We start from the raw sequence: 17,521 nt of genomic DNA on the forward strand, positions 1-17,521 counted from the left end.
GTGAAATAATCCTAGAATCCATTTATATCTCTACATTATACAGTATTAATCTAGAGATGGCCCAATATGGGTGAAGGAAGAAACCATAGAGTTTAGAAACCTATGGAAGAAACAATTAGTGTTGCCAGATGTTGTGTGAGATAAATAAGCAACCGGTCTATGAAAACAAGCCCAAAAGAAGCGAGCCCTTCGCATAATACATTGGCAAGATTTTTTTTTTAAATAGCAGATCTACAAGCTCACAACGTGTCGCAATGCGACACGTTGTGAGCTTTTAGATCGGCTATTTCCCCAAAAGATCTTGAAGAAAATTTGGGGTAAAATTAATATTTTTGAAACATTTTAGCAAAACAAATCTTGTATGGGGGTCCCTGGCATAAAATATTTTCAGATGGCTTATATTTTCCAGGCTTTTATTTGTTAGTTCACTGGTTTAATAACATTAGGAAACGAGTCCAAAATAAGCAAACACACTTTAGAAACAAGCCCAAAAAAACGCATCCCGGTCCCGCAACTACCAATATTTTCAAGCAACTACACACAAAAACAAGCCCAAAGTTGCTTATAATAAGCAGACTTGGCAACACTGAAACGAACCAGCGCTGGAAGAAACGCGCTGGTTCAGAATTCCCAGCATGCTTTGCGGGCCGCTCGACCCCTCAAAGGTTTTACATCCGGGGATCGACTTCCTTTTCCTCTGTGCCCAAATGCGATGAGGACCTAGGGCGACCTGGACCTCCAAATAATCTACATCCATCCTTGTAAAAGGCGCCACTAAACCTCGCAAAGATGACTGAGCAGATGACAGTAAGGGGGACCCTAAAGGGGCACAATGGCTGGGTCACCCAAATCGCCACCACTCCTCAGTTTCCCGATATGATTCTGTCCGCGTCCCGAGGTAAGCGCCACTCAGCCCGGCTCAGCCAACATGGCTACCACCGCTAGCTGGGGTTAGCATTAGTTAGCGGCTCGGTTGAAGGGCTGATTCAGATTGGTGACATGGCGACGGTGGTAGAAATGGGGTGACGCATAATAAATGCAAAGACATGAACCCCGTTGCCACTAAACGACGTGAACGTCGTGCTAAAAAGCTCATAGTATTTGCCTAGACGTCACTCCTGCCGGCAGTTAGCCAGAACAGCTCAACTTTATACTGGACACCGACACTACATCCATGACACGTGTTTGAGTGCTGGATGTCACAATGTGTCATTAAAATGTTTCAACTGGATGTTTTGGGTGATGGGTGACGGGTTTTTAGCTCAATCTGGATGTTACTCACTCACCTGGATTTGAACCTGGTTGCGAACCGCTACCCTCATGACAGTTCATATGTGTCCTCAAGTCATTTCCCATAAAAATTACAATGTAAACACTCAAGTCTTTGTTTAAATGAAATTCAAACGGTAAATGAGCGATGATGGAAAACTCCAATGCCAGCTGTATTTCTTGTGATGATAAAGAGGCTGTTTCTGAGCTCTTAACCGGATGCTCTCATTTGAGAGATTTTCATAAATTCATGTGTCCCTTGAGCCTTGACTTAAGTGAAGATGGCAATACCACAGTGTAAAAGTATTTTGTTGTAAGTGAAAGTACTGCATTCAGACTGCAATTTTGAATACAAAATTGTTGGGTATTCAACATATTACAGCCATACTCAAAGTGGTAAAGTTGTCATAATGCAGAATTCCCATTTGAGTCTTATCATGTTATTGTAGTTAGATCATTGTCTTCCTCACTTAATGTTGCAGCTGGTGAAGGTAGAGCTGCTTTGAAAGTACAATATTTCCCTCTGAAATGTAGTTGTTGTAAAACTGTATCGAACGTATATTCAAGTGAAGGACAAGTAGCTACACTTTACTCAACAGTACTGAGTAATTGCACTTAGTTTCATTCCGTCACTGACAATATTATTGCAAATGGTTGTCTAATGTGTGATACTGTGCTATGAAGGCAGTAGAATTGATGAGTATGTTTCCATTTCTCAGACAAATCTATCATCATGTGGAAGCTGACCCGTGATGAGACCAACTATGGCATCCCCCAGCGTGCTCTCAAGGGCCATTCTCACTTTGTGAGCGACGTTGTCATCTCCTCGGATGGACAGTTTGCCCTGTCAGGGTCCTGGGATGGGACCCTCCGCCTGTGGGACCTCACCACGTAAGTCATGTTTTACTGGTAGAACACGGACAGGTGAAGCTATTGGCTCTTACTACTTGTGATTTGCAAACGTCTTAATTTCAAGGACATTGATCAAGTTGTGCTGACCCCCATTTAATATCCATAAGGATCCATTTGTACGTTACAGACCTGTAAGGTTCCATTTGGCGCCTGGGAGTCCCCGGACCCCACCTTGAGACCTAGTGTCTTATACAATATGTCTATTGTAATCGTTATGAACTAGCTTGAAGTTGGTCAGTAAACAAGGCCGTAGTTTAGTGTTGGTCTTAAGTGTACTATGCGTGGTGTTGCACCTTAAAGTCAAGATGAAATGAAAAGGGTATTAAACCCTTTTAGGTCCCCTCCCAGCCCTGATATTGTGCACCTTAACAATATATGCATACAAATAAAAATGGCAACATCCACTAACGTTTTCATCTTTTAAACAATATTACATTCTTATGTAGGCTTGAACTAACTAGTTGCAAGGAGTAATATCATTACATACACAATCACTATTGTAATTGTCAATTGTCCAATCAGATTCCTCCAAATGTTATGTCACGCTTGCCTATCTTGTTTAATTTGGAAATATGTATAATGATACGGAAGTTAGATACTATGAAAATTCTGTTTTATTGGACTGGCAGCGTCAAATAATTGGTTGGTTAAATAAACATGGATTTTTGTTTTTTCAGTTGTGATGGAAACTTAAAATGCTCCTGTTTCACTATGATGATAAAGAGGCTGTTTCTGAACTGCACTGTTTGATTTCATCCACAGCTTCAGTGGTGTGGTGTTCTGTTGAAATAAACAATGCTTCTTGTTTTTCTCTAGTGGCACCACCACTCGCCGCTTCGTTGGTCACACCAAGGATGTACTAAGCGTGGCCTTCTCCGCAGACAACCGCCAGATTGTGTCTGGCTCCCGAGACAAGACCATCAAGCTGTGGAACACCCTGGGAGTCTGCAAGTACACAATCCAGGTGTGTTACTGCACAAGGAGTGTGCCTTTCACTGCCAGAGGCAGCTGACCTGTATACTTTAGGTTGGTTGTTGCCCATGGTGGTGATTGTACGTCAGAGTAAAGACAAATACAATGGTACATGTCTGATGTTAAGCTTTACTTGAACCCTGGTGATTATAACTATTCACTTTACACTCTGATGTAAACTGCTGACATACCTGCAAATATGAGGGGGCATTTGAACACATAACTTGACAAAGGTAAAAAGAAAACCGATAAATGATTTGAGTGTGACCTCTGACCTTGTCTCCTTCAGGATGAGAGCCACTCTGAGTGGGTCTCCTGTGTGCGCTTCTCCCCCAACAGCAGCAACCCCATTATTGTCTCCTGCGGCTGGGACAAGATGGTTAAGGTATGTCCATCCTTTTTAAAACTAGTTTCAGCCTGGTGTCCCTAGTTTGACAGGGGAAAGTGCAAACATTCTCCTGTTAATCTGACCCAGGTTAGTTATTTTAAAGCGTTTTGAATGTGATTTGCGCTTGTAGGTGTGTCTGCAGTGGTTTGTCCAATGATTTTAAAAACGTATGCATGTATTAGCTGACATGGCTCTGATGAGAACTTTGTTAATGAGGGCACAACCCACAGAACACATTGAAGAAAAGTAAACTATCGTAGTGTATGTAAGTTGCTTTTGACACGCAGTACTTCATTTCCTCTGCCCAGGTGTGGAACCTGGCCAACTGTAAGCTGAAGACCAACCACATTGGTCACACTGGCTACCTGAACACAGTGACGGTCTCTCCTGATGGCTCCCTGTGTGCCTCCGGTGGAAAGGTAGAATGAAATCCATTCATCTGGACTGTTAATTCACCCAGTCAGTAGTACTGTGCAGGTTTTCAGTTGTGATGGAAAAATACAATGCTCCTGTTTCACTATGATGAAAAAGAGGCTGTTTCTGAACTAGAGAGGAGTTGAATAAACAAGTCTGTGTAGTTTTCTTGTGTATAGCATATTTGAAAGGTTTCCATTGGTATACCGCTCTGGAAGTTCAGACACCTTTGTGCGTTCTCATCCAGGACGGGCAGGCCATGCTGTGGGACCTGAATGAAGGCAAACACCTTTACACCCTGGACAGTGGCGACAACATCAATGCATTGTGCTTCAGCCCCAACCGCTACTGGCTGTGTGCTGCCACCGGTCCCAGCATCAAGATCTGGGTGCGTTGATAAAATTATTTTCTTTTTTCTTTAAAAAAAATTACAACAGTAAAATACTAGCATTTCTTTGACGGTGACGGTAAATGAGCGGTGATGGAAAACTCCAATGCCAGCTGTATTTCTTGTGATGATAAAGAGGCTGTTTCTGAGCTCTGAACCGGTTGCTCTCATTTGAGAGATTTTCATAAATGTGTGTGAAATGTGCTATGTTTCTCTCAGCCATGCAGTGAGACTGCTTGGAAGACATCTTTGTGGAAGACATTTTTGTGTTTGTTTTTTTTATTCCTCATCATGCCTTCTGTCTGCTGTTGTTCAGGACCTGGAGGGCAAAATCATTGTGGATGAGCTAAGACAGGAAGTGATCAGCACCAACAGCAAGGCTGAGCCCCCACAGTGTACTTCCCTGGCCTGGTCTGCTGATGGACAGGTACAATACATGAACCTGAGCATGTCTTAATTTATAGTCTATTACGAAAGTGTCTCTTGCCAAAACAACATTGCCAAAAACCTTTTGGCAAGCGATACCTTCGTGTGATGAATAAATTAAGCTTTACTTTCACCCCTGGTGATTATACTTATTCACTTTACACACTGATATAAACTGCTGATATACCTGCAAATATGAGGGGGCATTTCGATAAACTATTTGAAAAGGTCAAAACTGACAAATGCCAAGTGATTTATTTCCTTGTTTTTATTTTCTCCTCAGACCCTGTTTGCCGGCTACACTGACAACCTGATCAGAGTGTGGCAGGTTACCATTGGAACCCGATAAAAGATTTCTCAAGCCGAGCTTTGAATAAAAGACACTTTAAAAAAGAGCAATTGTGACGTGTTGGATTAATCACCCTTTTTTTGGGGGTATTTTGTATTCCTGGGATACTTACATTAATACTTAAAATCCAGATTAAATTATTTTAATTTAAAGATTATCTAACTTGTGTATCGTAACATAATATCCAAGTGAAACAGGATGGGGACAATATTGGGAGGGATTTGAATTTTTAAGTCGATCTTTAAATTGAAGATTGATTGATAGGTGAATGTCATATTGTTTTTTGCTGGCACAAGTCTTGTTTTACAGGAAGTGAAGATATGATTGCTTTTTTTAATAAAAAATGATCGACAGATTTTCTTTGGGGGGAGGGTGGCTAGGCATATATTTTAAATAATTGCATTAACGACTGCACAATATGACTGCATATCTGTAACCCATGTCATGCAAGGGTTTTAACCACCAACCCCGTCTCCTGAATGACACGTCTCCAGTATTGTTTTTGGTCCAAATTTCTACAATCACTCAAGTAGTGGTCCTTGCTTAGCATGGGGAGAGTTGGATTTGTTTCAGGCACTACTACTTTTCAACCAGTAGGTGTCCTACCTGACCCTAGGGTATACATTTCTCAATGGAAGAGTAGGGAATACAGATGTGCTGGTTAGATTGTTTTAACATGCTCTACTACATATAGATTGATTGAATGGTGTTTTATTAATTAAAAGGAGTTCCTGGTTGATGCTGTAAAGTCTTGATTTTACATTACGGATCTGTGTAGGCCTACGTATAATTGATGACTTTATTAATAGTTTGAAAAAAGGCACAGAGTACATTTTAATACACATGATGCTAAAAGGATTGAACCCAAGAAGATACTATGGCTTGTTTCCATTGATTGGAGTCCTGTGTATTTGTATCAATGGAGTGGTGTGCAACAACAAATCGACACCGTTGGCCACCTGGCTTGCCGTAGAGTTGTGGTGAGTATCCTAGCAACCAACATAGGCTGCGGTATACAGTAGTTTCATGGTAACGTAATTATTGCTACGAACTGGACGACAGCATTCCGTAGTTTACGCTGGCGGTGACCACTTGAAATTGACGTGAGGATGTCACAGCCAGGTGTTCATGTGGAGAGAACATTGGCTCTGATCAAACCAGATGTTATCCAGAAAGCAGAGGAAATAGAGGAGCTCATCCTCAAATCGGGATTCACAATCTTGCAGGTCGGTGCACTTGCGAAAATGTTTACCGCAAGGAACTGGACAAATAAATATAATTAATTTATTATTTGACTATATCCACTATGCGTTTTACTTTTATTTTAGCCTGTAGTGCCTTGGATTTTCATTGCCTCGTTAACTTGTGTATCAGTTAAGTCGGCAAGCTTTATTATTGGCACTCAGTGGTGTAAAGTAACTAAGTACATGTGCTCAAGTACTGTACTTAAGTACCATTTTGAAGTATTTACTTCGGTATTTACAATACTTTTACTTCATCTCAGAGGAAAATATTGTGCTTTTTCTCCACTATTATATGAAAACTTTAGTGACTAGTTACTTGGTAGATTTTGATTATTACAAAACACACTAACCACTTCAGCCTTATATATATTTCGGCCATTTGAAAATAGATCTACATGCTCACAATGTGTTGCATCAGCTTGTAGATTGGCTAAGATGTTTATACATTTGGAACTTGTGAAATGGGACATTCTGCACAATGAGTACAACTTTTACTTTTCACAATGCGTTGCATCAGCTTGTAGATCGGCTAAGATATTTTTTTTATACATTTGGAACTTGTGAAATGGGACATTCTGCACAATGAGTACTACCTTTACTTTTGGTACTTTAAGTATATTTTGATGCCAATACCTTTGTACTTTTACCCAAGTAAATTTAGATTACCGGACTTTTACTTGTAACACAGTGTTTCTAAATTTCAGTATTGATACTTTTACCGAAGTAAAAAAAATGTACTTTTCCCACCACTGTTTAACTTCATCCCGAGCAGAAGCGGACATTGCAGCTCAGTCCAGAGGAGTGCAGTGACTTCTACGCGGACCATTACGGAAAGAACTTCTTTCCTAGTTTGGCTGCCTTCATGAGCTCTGGTCCTGTCATGGCACTGGATCTGGCTCGGGAAGATGCCATCGCCCACTGGAAAACCATAATAGGTCCCGTCCACAGCGTCCAGGCCAGGGACACTCACCCTGAATGGTGAGTGACGGTCATTACGCCTGCTTCTAGAAGGCATTATTTTGGGGTTCCCTAAACCTAACCCAGTAGTAGTTCTTTCACAGATAGCCTATGTAAGTTTGTTGAATTGTATTGGTTTATGGGTATTTCAATTTGTGACGTTAAGAGCTATATGACACAAATACCAATATAGTAATAACAAGTTTAATGCTTTTGGGTTATTGAATAGGATAAGATGAGCCACTTTCTACATTGCAAGCAAGAACATTTTGCCTTATTTAATATTTTCCTTTAAAAGAATTGTGTTCCTGCTAAAAAAGGAAAAAAGTAGGCCTATTGTAATATATTCTCCTGCTTGAGATTTTGTCAACATTAAGAAATACACAACTTTTTTCTCTCTTCATAAATTATATGTATTAAACAACAATATTACAATATTTATTTAAAAAACATGTATTTCCCCAAACCACATCCTACCCAATAGCCACAATCTGATACCTACTCACTTACAATTATCTACTAGTTCATTCGCCATGTACATAATGATCCAAACCATCACATGGCTCCTATTTCACATGTTTGGGGTCATTTTAACTTCTACTCAGGCTTTTGTGAGCACCCCAGACAGATTTGAAGTAGCTTGATTCAGTATTTAGATATTTGTCTCCGCCAGGCCGAAAGGCTAATCTCCGGCACCGTTGGCTTGATCGCAGTGAGACTGTACAGTGTACACACACACTCCCTGAATGCCAGAGCAGAACTTCTGCCCAAAATGTTTCACATGGGCCTGTTACAGCGCCACCAGGAGGCCGTTTTTTGCAAAACATGTTGTTTGACAGTACTCTGGTGCTGTAATTGGTTTTCCAAAGCGATTTACATGAAATTTGATCAAGACTGATCCATCAGATTTTTCATATTCCGTCCTGATTGGTGAATTCAGAACATTGCTGGCCCACAATAACCTACTTGACCTGGCGGAGACCTGTGCTCCCAGGACCACTTTTTCTAGTTGATATTCATTTTATCAGACACACCCCCTTCCTACAGTATATATACCCATTGTAACAAACTCTATTTTAACCATGTTAGATTAATAGAAAACACCCGTTTTCGGTTCTGGTGACTGATTTTGTCCTTCTAATGTGTGAGGGGGCCGTGTTTTGTCAATTACTTTTTTCATTTAAAAAGAATAATGTTGGGAAAAAATAATATGAATGAAAAAGGGAATTGAAAAAAAAACATGCCCCCCTCAAGTATTTAGAAGGATAATAATATTAGTTACTAGAACCAAGGATAGGTGTTTTTGATGAATCTATCATGGTTAATGGTTTTAACAAACCCACTGTTTTAAGTTACAGTGGGTTTGTATAGGAAGGGGGCGTGTCTGATCAAATCCAATCCATCAAATATCTAAATAGCAAATACTGAATCAAGCTACTTAAAATCTGTCTGGGGTGATCACAAAAGCCTGAGTAGACATTAAACTTCCAAACATGTTTGAAAGTGAAATATCCCTTTAATGTAAAGATTAACGTGTAAATGGTACGGCATAACAATTGTTTTGAGATTACTTGAGGTGGCTCAATTTACCTTGTTGTTTCCCATAGTGTGTAACTGTTCTTTGCATACTTCCAAATTCCAATAATAGAGCATAGCAGTGGCGGCCATTTTGTGGTGCCACGGATAGAAAACCCATTCTTTTTTTCCCATAGAGATTTCAGAAAATATTTATATACATTTTTTAAGCCTGGAACCAAGCTATCCAGGCTCCTGTCCTGCAAAAAAGGGTATTTATTAATAAATATAGTATATAATATAGTTTAATATTCATATATTGTTTTGAGACAGAATAAAATGTTTTATGGTCACTTTTTCGCATTTTTTTTTATTAGATTTGTTTTTCTCCACTGCAAATGTTAAGAATGTGATTTAGATCAGTGGTTCTCAAACAGTTTCATGTCAAGGACCCCCAAAATTATTAAAAGTTTAAAGTGGTTAAACTGATTTTGATCCTATATTACCTCACTTTGCTGGGGACCCCCGGAACTCCCTCAAGGACTGAGTCCTGGGGGCCCCGGACCCCACTTTGTGAACCACTGATTTAGATATAGCATTATCGGTCTATTTTAGACAGACGCTAGCTTCATTGTTTACCTGGTATCCTATAGTTTTAAATGTAAGTATAAGGCCCATGAGCTGATAGTTTCAAATGTACTGAATTATATTTACCGTAGATAGCATGCTGTATAGACAGATGCTAGGTTATTTGGTTCCCTGATATCCTAGTTTCTTTGAGGCTGTTCTCACTGTAACTCTACTTATGTGATTATCTACCTTGTTTATTGACTAAAGTTCATGCTTACTATGAAGAAGTTGAGCAGTTTTCTGCTGGTGCTGTTAAACTTCTTCAGTCTGTAGCTTTGATTAAAGTCAAAGTATGACTATGTAGTAATGTACAATAATGATCATTTGACAGCCCTAGCAGAAATTATACAAATACATACTGAATCTCTCCCATAGCCTTCGAGCAATGTACGGAACCTCTGAGCTCCATAATGCTGTTCATGGCAGTGATACATTCATTGCAGCTGAGCGGGAGCTCAAGTACATGTTTCCAAACTGTAAGTCTCACATGCAAACACACAATTATTTTTCTTATAAACATAAAGGGGTCAGCTCGTGAACACTTACTGTACGTTCCTATACCCCCCCCCCCCCTCCTCTCCTCTATCATGACAGCTGTTGTTGAACCTGTTCCAACGGTAGAAGCTGCCAAAGAATACCTGATCAAGTATGTGAATCCCACATTGCTCAGAGGACTTACTGAGCTCTGCAAGGAGAAGCCCCTCGACCCATGTGTAAGCAAGCATCAGAATGTCACAGAGTTGGTATGATACATATAATAATGATAATAAATATAATAATGATACATATGTATCATTATTTCTTGGTATTCTAGATGTTAAAAACATATGTTTGCTTTTGTCAGCATGTCATGCCACTTTCATGCATTTCTCTTCACATTTTCAACAGACTTGGATTGCTGACTGGCTGATCAAAAACAATCCGAACAAGCCTAACATATTTGATGGGGCGATTGTGGAAGAAGCAGAATAACATGAAAGGGAAGAATATATAACTTCTCACAAATTAGATGACATCTCAATCCTAGAATGAAATTAAATGGTATTTTAACACTAGTTTTTGACTGGTATTTGTAATTAAATCTTTGAGAATTTTTGTTCGTTTTGGTATAACCAAAATACTACACTGGGTAATATCCTCATTACTGTCTGCGGTACTACTTCAGTTATGTGATGGGACATCCAAAACTGAACAATGAGACAAATATCAGGTGTCCCTCCTATCATACAAATGACTATTATGAGGGCTGATCTCGAGTGCCATTCACTCAATAATACAAGTATTTTTCTCAATAAATAATATAATAAAACATTCGATGTACTCAACCAGCCAGGAACTCTCTTTCATGACATGACTATCTGCAATGCAGTTGTTAAATGAGATCAGACCTCAGAACCATTGCAACTGCATAGCTGCCATGGTGTCAAAAATAAATCCCCAAGACCACAGTGAAAGCATGGTATTTTGTGGTGTTTGCATTGTCTGTTGCTGTAATATAAAAACAAGGTTTTGAGTTTATACAGTTTATAAATGACCCAGCCAAGCTATGAATTAGTGTGCTAAACTGAACTTGTTTGATCCTTCTATACAAGTATGACTTGAGACACTTCACTTTCACACATGAAATGGTGAAGATAGATCACATGAGACATGTTGCATGTTTATATTCACTGTTTATAGTCACTGGGATATTTTACCCGGTAATTGGCACAGTACATAGACAGACTAGTAGCCACATAAAGTAAAAGAGAAACACTCAAAACAAACATTATGGGACCCTTTGATTATAATTAGTAATGGGAAGAGTGGGCACCTCAATGTTTAATTGGATACCCCCCCCCCCCCCACACACACACAATTTGGAATATGGTCTTAAGTAATGTAAAGTATAGGGGCGACACATGCTGTTGGCTTTGGTTCCAATAGTTATGGAATAGTTTGCAAGGTTTATTGTCATGTTGAGCAGAGGAAAGGGTGGGGGAACTTGAAGCCATGCTGTTGGCTAAGAAACCCTCCTTTACTCATGTGTGAGTAAAGGAGGAGACGTGTATTTTGGAGAGGTCATATAAGCCACGCTACTTCAAAGAATTTGATTTTTACATCTGTAATGACTAATCAGCATCTCAGAAATGCATTTGTTTGTTACCAATTCTCGTTCTAACTGGTCTTTGGTAACTTAACAGATGTCCAAGCATGCAAATCAGAAGGGACTGAAAGGTTCAATGGAGTTGTTGACAGTAATTCCATAGTAGATACCATATCAATTCAGATTCCATAGCAGGAATTGTGAAGACGAAATTGCTTAACTTTTTGAAGTATTACTATTTAATAACATCAACATTCATGTACTCTCTCACACGCCATGTTGTAATAAAATAAAAAATAATTAAAAGATACTAATTATAGTGTGTACTGTTGTGTAAATTCCTATTTAATAGTGCAAAATGCAATGTTTTGGACATGACTCGACATTGCCAAACAAACATCAAGTCCAACCCAAGAATGTGCCTGAAAGCAGAAAAGGTACTCAAAGTTCCCAGTGTGTAAAGGGCGTGAACATCTATGAAAAAAATGAACGTGGCTGCGTGATTGGTCGGCACTGCGATTGGCAGCGCCGACGATCCAATCAGACCGCTTCCTGGCTGCGGCGTGTTTTTTTTTCTACCGGTTCTATAAAACCAACCACGAGTTTGCGTCGTATGGGAGAATCCATCTTGAAGAGTGCTCTCCGATTGTGTGATCAGTAAGCAGCTTTTTTTTTGTCTTTTGCATCTAAAAATACGCTTCTTTAAGTTTTGTTTGGTTGAGACTCACGCCGTAAGTACTTTTGATTGTGGTAGATCTGTCGTTAAAGTTGTAGAACAGAGTGATATTTACGTAATATGCAATACAAATTCACAGTTGTGTGGAGCGAGGCACGGCCTCCTGCATTACGTAACTGCGAATAGAGTTGTACGTTTCAGGTTCGGTTTATCAGCGCCATGCAGCTTCATAGACATCTGCTTCTGCGTGTTAAAGATTGCAGACCGGGGTATCTGTTTAGCCGCAGATCCGTTCAGTTATTTGCCATTAACTGTAATCAAAAGGGTCTCCTGTTAAATGTATATGGTGGAACCGGTCAAAATGGTGGTAGATGTATGCATTGGCACAGCGTTAATGGCGAAGCATGTTTTACTGAGGGGGGAAACGACACATTCTTAAAGGGAATCCTACATTTTGTAACCCTATTGGGGATCCAAAATGTGGTAGAGCCATGAATGCTAGTGGAGGAGGGAACACATTCTGGCACAACAATGGCAGCAAGGATTATGTAAGGAGAGCAAATACAGCTTTATGTGATCAAAAGTGGTTTTTATCTCCTCCAGGAATTAGACAATAGAGGATCATACTTAGTTTAAAATGTCTGACACCGAGCAGCAGTTTATGGAAACGTCGGAAAACGGCCACGAAGTCGACGAGGATTTTAACGGAGGAGCCAGCGCCGAGGTCGAGGAGGAACAACAGCACGAGGAGGAGGAGGAGGAGCAGGAGCCGGAGGAGCAGGCGAACAACGACGCGATAGACGGGATCGACGGGGAGGTGGAGGCCGAGGCTGAGTCGGAACTGGTCGCCGACGGGGAGGAGGAGGCGACGGCAGGGCCCGAGGCCGAGGAGTCTGCTCTGGACGGCGATGCCGACGAAGAAGTGACGGAGGGGGGAGGAGGCGAAGGAGACGAAGCCCAGAACGGCGGAGGAGCCTCGGAAGGTGGACAGATCAACGCCAGTAAAGGAGAGGAGGATGCGGGGTGAGCTGTTTTTAAATATTATAATGATCGTTGTGAGATAAAATGCATTTTTATGTGTGGATCTGGTCAGTTATTATAGCTCCAGGTTTCGTCCATGTTCCTTTGTTCGGCCGGGCTTTGTTGGCGCCATGTGCGGAGCGAAGGGGGGAGGGGCGCCACATTATAGAACATGTACTAGATCAACGTGTGTGTGTTGGGTTGGATCTGCTTCAGAACCGGTCGCGTCCTACTGCGGATGGATGCATTCCGGCCTCCATTCTAATAACTGTAGGTAGAAATAAAAGGAACTGTAAAGAAAACGTTTCGCTAGTGTGATCGGGGAACAGGACCCCTGCTTTCCTACGTCACTGGTGGCAACAGATGTTCTGGAACAGTTTGTGCACTTGCCCACCAGCGCGCCCTACCCCCTTTCCCAATCCTGAACTAGTGGCAGTGGTTATGTTACAAATTTAAATGTTTAGCAGACACTCTTATCCATAGCAACTAACTTGCAAAGTACGAGATCATAAAATGGCACGAACCCCGGTCAACGAACGATATTGTCATGTAAATGAGGTGAAGAAACATGCCATAGGCTTTCTTGGGGTTAAAATCCTCTTAGCAGACCTTGTATTGAACTGTACTTTCCTGTGCTTTTTTTTGCAAACGGCTAATAAAGTATTCAATCAAGCAGAAAACATTTTAAGTGCAGCAAAGTAACTAGTATGCCAAGTAAACGTCAAACCTAAACACGTGGACAAGCAAACTGCATGACTACCTAAATTATTGTGAACAAGCACCCAACAGCGGTACATCTGCATGGTATAACTAGCATCAATTGGAAAAATGGGTGACAAGAAGTTATCACAATAATGAGTGCTAGGGCTGTCACAATTATGACATTTTACGTGACGATTAATTGTTGCAAACGATTTAATTGTGCTTCTGTGGTTGAAGATTGGAACATAATGAACACAAATTACATTTCTGTTTGGCTTTTAGGCTTCGTAAACTAAAGTGCACAGGGCCGACAAGACCAATAACTTGCATAATTTAATAACTTATATAAACGTAAAAACAAAACCTGAATACTGGAAATAGTGGATCTACAAGCTAAAAATGCATCACGGCGTGATGCATTTTGAGCTTGTAGATATGCCCTTTCCACTATTTTTGAAAATGTTGGAACATTTTTCAACATAGAAACTATTATGCAAAATAATTGCAATATCTCAAATAATTGGAATTTTATACGATTATGTAATAATTGTGACAGGCCTTAATGAGTGCTGGGGGATAGTTGCTGTGATGTTAAACTGTTAACCCCTTTTTGTTGTTTGTGTAGGAAAATGTTTGTCGGGGGTCTCAGCTGGGACACGAGTAAGAAGGATCTCAAAGATTACTTCTCTAAATTTGGTGAAGTGACAGACTGCACCATAAAAATGGACCAGCAGACAGGCCGGTCAAGAGGGTTTGGCTTCATTCTCTTTAAAGAAGCAGTTGCAGTAGATAAAGTGAGTGGAAACAAACGTTTTATGTTATGTAATGAGGAGTACAGTGTGTTCAGAAGGGGAACTTAACCATGCACATTTCTGTTAGGTCCTTGAACAGAAGGAGCACAGGCTAGATGGACGACAGATTGACCCTAAGAAGGCCATGGCTATGAAGAAGGAGCCAGTCAAGAAGATCTTTGTTGGAGGCCTCAACCCAGACACAGACAAAGAAGTTATCCAGGAGTACTTTGGCACTTTTGGAGAGGTAAGCTATTAACCCTGGCATCGTATTTGGGTCATTACAGGTGCAAATTCTCAAAAACAACCTAGGCCTATTTGCTAAAAATGGCCAATATACAAGCTGGCATGGCATGCAAGCGGTGAGCTTGTAGATCGGCTATGTTTGGCACGCGGGGCTGACTTACAACAAATGGATGAGGCTGAAGTTGTCACTGCAGAACTGTCTAATGGCTTTCATTGTTTTATTATGTTAGATCGAGACGATTGAGCTCCCGCAAGATCCAAAGACGGAGAAGAGGAGGGGCTTTGTTTTTATCACGTACAAGGAAGAGAATCCAGTCAAAAAAGTTTTGGAAAAGAAATTCCATAACGTCAGTGGGAGCAAGGTAAAAAAAAAGCACCAAAGAGACTGTACATTTTTAATAGAATGCATGGTGAAATGATCATTTCTTCAGTCTAATGTATGTATACTGTGTGGTGTTCCAGTGTGAGATTAAAATAGCCCAGCCCAAAGAGGTTTACCAGCAGCAGCAGTATGGAGGTGGACGTGGTGGTGGTGGTGGAGGTGGAGGAGGATATGGGGGGCGTGGCAGGGGACGTGGAAGTGGTGAGTATCCATGACTTTTATTTATCAACAATGCGAACTGTTGTGGGGTGTGTGTGTGCGTGTGTATATGCAATTGTGTATCTTTTAGTACTGCAATTTTTATTTCATTGCTATGTTTGGCTATTTTCTCATGTTGATGCAAGGTTTGTATCGAACACCAATACTTGTGTATTGGGATGTAACAACAGCAGGTGTATACATGCAATTCTGTGTATATGTTTAGTACTTTTGTATGGCTATTTCTATTTTAATGCTATTTTCTCATTTTGTTGCAATGTTGGGAGTCGAAACCCAAGAATCTTGACTGTTTAATACTTGCAATAAACGATTGAGGATATTTTATCACTGCAAGGATATGTAGACTTGTAAATCCCATTGACTAGTTGAATATGAAATGGTGTGAGATGTCTCTTCTCTTCTCCTGTCGTTTCCAGGCCAGAGCCAGAACTGGAACCAAGGATACAACAACTACTGGAACCAGGGCTACGGCGGCTATGGACAAGGCTACGGACAAGGCTACGGATATGGCAGCTATGGCAACTATGACTACTCTGCTGGATATTACGGCTATGGGGGTGGCTACGACTACAGTAAGCGATAACTGCCCCCAGCTGAGAGAAACGTAATTTTCTTGGTCGTTGTTGTACAGAAGCACTCAGTCCCTTTTTTTTTCCTTGTCCTCCAGACCAGGGCAATACAAGCTATGGGAAAACTCCAAGACGTGGAGGCCACCAGAGTAGCTACAAGCCATACTGATCACAAGTAGTGCAGGTATGCATTTTTGCATCATCTATAGTAACATGACAATCTAGCTCTAACCATTAGTGCCTTTTTGACTCAAAATTCTTCCATCTAGTCTTAAAACTCATTCAAACATTGTGGTGGTGAATGGGGGGCAGGGGGGACTGTGTCATGGGGTCTAGAATCATTAATTGTGGATTCATTCCATGTGCCAATCATTAAGATGCATCCCTACAAACACTACTGGATCAATAAGGGTTGAGGTGGTGGTGGTAGTAGGGTTTTCATTGGGGTGCTAGTTAATGCAGCTACTGGTCTTGTCCCCTCCGGTTGTGTCTGTGTCCATTAACTGATCTGTAAAGCTCATTCATGTACTTGCCTTTCTGTAACTATGTTGTATACATTTATTTTTAGTAACACTGAGCACCGTGTTTTTTCTCTTAAGGTCTAAAGTAAATAAGAGAAGGAACCCATGGTCCAACCACAGCCATCATGGGCTTTTCCTTTGGAGTTGGCAGAAATTTGGACTCATGCTCCATTTGTACAGATCAAGTGAGGAACTGGGGAAGCAAATGTCACTTTTCCACTTTTTATTTTATATTGTTTTGTGTCCATTTACATTTCCAGCAATGGAAGTGTTATTTTTACTGTACTTTTTGGTACCTTTTTTTTGAATCTAATGTATTGTATGGTTGTATTTTACATGTCTACTGGATTTACCAACAAGCAAGGAGCAGAGCTTTTGAAGCTCAAGAATAAAACAATTTTTTGCATATTTTTTTTTCTTTGGTGTTTGTAGATCTTTAGTTTTTTTTTTTTCCCGAGTGTTTGATGCGAGCTGCATGGCTTCAGATGTGGGGTGAGGAAAGACAAGATAAGGGATTAAACTAATCAAAGGGTTAATTGTAAGTGTGTTAAGTGAATGTTTGCAGTTGGTTAAGTAGACAAGGACAACCAGTTCTTTTTTTTTTTTTGCTTTGGCTTTTAAAAGGAGATTCTTTCCCATCATGTCTGCAATTTTAAGTGGCTTTACTAGTGTTATGATACAACCGAAAGCAAGCCTGTTTAAATGTAAGAGGGCACTCCCTCTCTCACTGGAAACTCATTCCTCTAGTGTCTTGGGCAAATTGGTAGAAATAAACTTTTGATTTATATTACACATGGATCCTTTTGTTATTATTTGTTAAAAGTTAATGTTAAATGTTTTGTACT

At 40.4% G+C, this 17,521-nt stretch overlaps 4 protein-coding genes across 6 annotated transcripts in view; 3 read left to right on the forward strand and 1 right to left on the reverse strand.

The window, feature by feature from the left end:
- LOC311033760 (hepatitis A virus cellular receptor 1 homolog) overlaps positions 1-17,521 on the reverse strand; it is a 487,428-nt gene that overhangs the window by 135,981 nt on the left and 333,926 nt on the right. The window lies entirely within an intron of this gene.
- rack1 (receptor for activated C kinase 1) lies at positions 677-5,164 on the forward strand. The gene is made up of 8 exons (XM_084041402.1): positions 677-898; positions 1,989-2,160; positions 2,998-3,145; positions 3,443-3,538; positions 3,850-3,960; positions 4,203-4,343; positions 4,660-4,770; positions 5,053-5,164. The coding sequence occupies exons 1-8, from the start codon at positions 790-792 to the stop codon at positions 5,116-5,118; spliced, it is 954 nt and encodes a 317-aa protein (XP_083897528.1). The 5' UTR covers positions 677-789; the 3' UTR covers positions 5,119-5,164.
- On the forward strand, positions 6,211-10,436 carry nme5 (NME/NM23 family member 5; the record flags this gene model as incomplete). The annotated part of the gene is made up of 5 exons (XM_084041409.1): positions 6,211-6,344; positions 7,135-7,340; positions 9,840-9,940; positions 10,059-10,177; positions 10,353-10,436. The coding sequence occupies exons 1-5, from the start codon at positions 6,228-6,230 to the stop codon at positions 10,434-10,436; spliced, it is 627 nt and encodes a 208-aa protein (XP_083897535.1). The 5' UTR covers positions 6,211-6,227.
- Positions 12,155-17,466, forward strand: LOC311033752 (heterogeneous nuclear ribonucleoprotein D-like). 3 transcript variants are annotated; one of them, XM_084041390.1, is made up of 9 exons: positions 12,155-12,207; positions 12,830-13,249; positions 14,574-14,742; positions 14,828-14,986; positions 15,216-15,347; positions 15,448-15,568; positions 16,003-16,158; positions 16,254-16,339; positions 16,755-17,466. In XM_084041390.1, exons 2-8 carry the CDS (start codon positions 12,864-12,866, stop codon positions 16,322-16,324), a joined length of 1,194 nt encoding a protein of 397 aa, XP_083897516.1. In that variant the 5' UTR covers positions 12,155-12,207; positions 12,830-12,863; the 3' UTR covers positions 16,325-16,339; positions 16,755-17,466. The 3 variants fall into 3 exon arrangements, with proteins under 3 accessions (XP_083897516.1, XP_083897515.1, XP_083897517.1); XM_084041389.1 differs by having other exon boundaries at positions 12,164-12,281; XM_084041391.1 differs by lacking the exon at positions 16,254-16,339 and having other exon boundaries at positions 12,164-12,281.

Source organism: Gymnoscopelus microlampas, assembly GCF_963454915.1.
Source record: "Gymnoscopelus microlampas genome assembly, chromosome: 18".
Lineage (NCBI taxonomy): Eukaryota > Metazoa > Chordata > Actinopteri > Myctophiformes > Myctophidae > Gymnoscopelus > Gymnoscopelus microlampas.

Bases quoted from the DNA above. Each gene is read 5' to 3' on its own strand.
- rack1 (XM_084041402.1), top strand. From the start codon at position 790: ATGACTGAGCAGATGACAGTAAGGGGGACCCTAAAGGGGCACAATGGC. The intron at 2,161-2,997 runs GTAAGTCATGTT...GTTTTTCTCTAG, and splicing joins CGCCTGTGGGACCTCACCAC to TGGCACCACCACTCGCCGCT. The intron at 4,344-4,659 runs GTGCGTTGATAA...GCTGTTGTTCAG, and splicing joins GTCCCAGCATCAAGATCTGG to GACCTGGAGGGCAAAATCAT.
- LOC311033752 (XM_084041390.1), top strand. From the start codon at position 12,864: ATGTCTGACACCGAGCAGCAGTTTATGGAAACGTCGGAAAACGGCCAC. The intron at 14,743-14,827 runs GTGAGTGGAAAC...CATTTCTGTTAG, and splicing joins AAGCAGTTGCAGTAGATAAA to GTCCTTGAACAGAAGGAGCA. The intron at 14,987-15,215 runs GTAAGCTATTAA...TTATTATGTTAG, and splicing joins ACTTTGGCACTTTTGGAGAG to ATCGAGACGATTGAGCTCCC.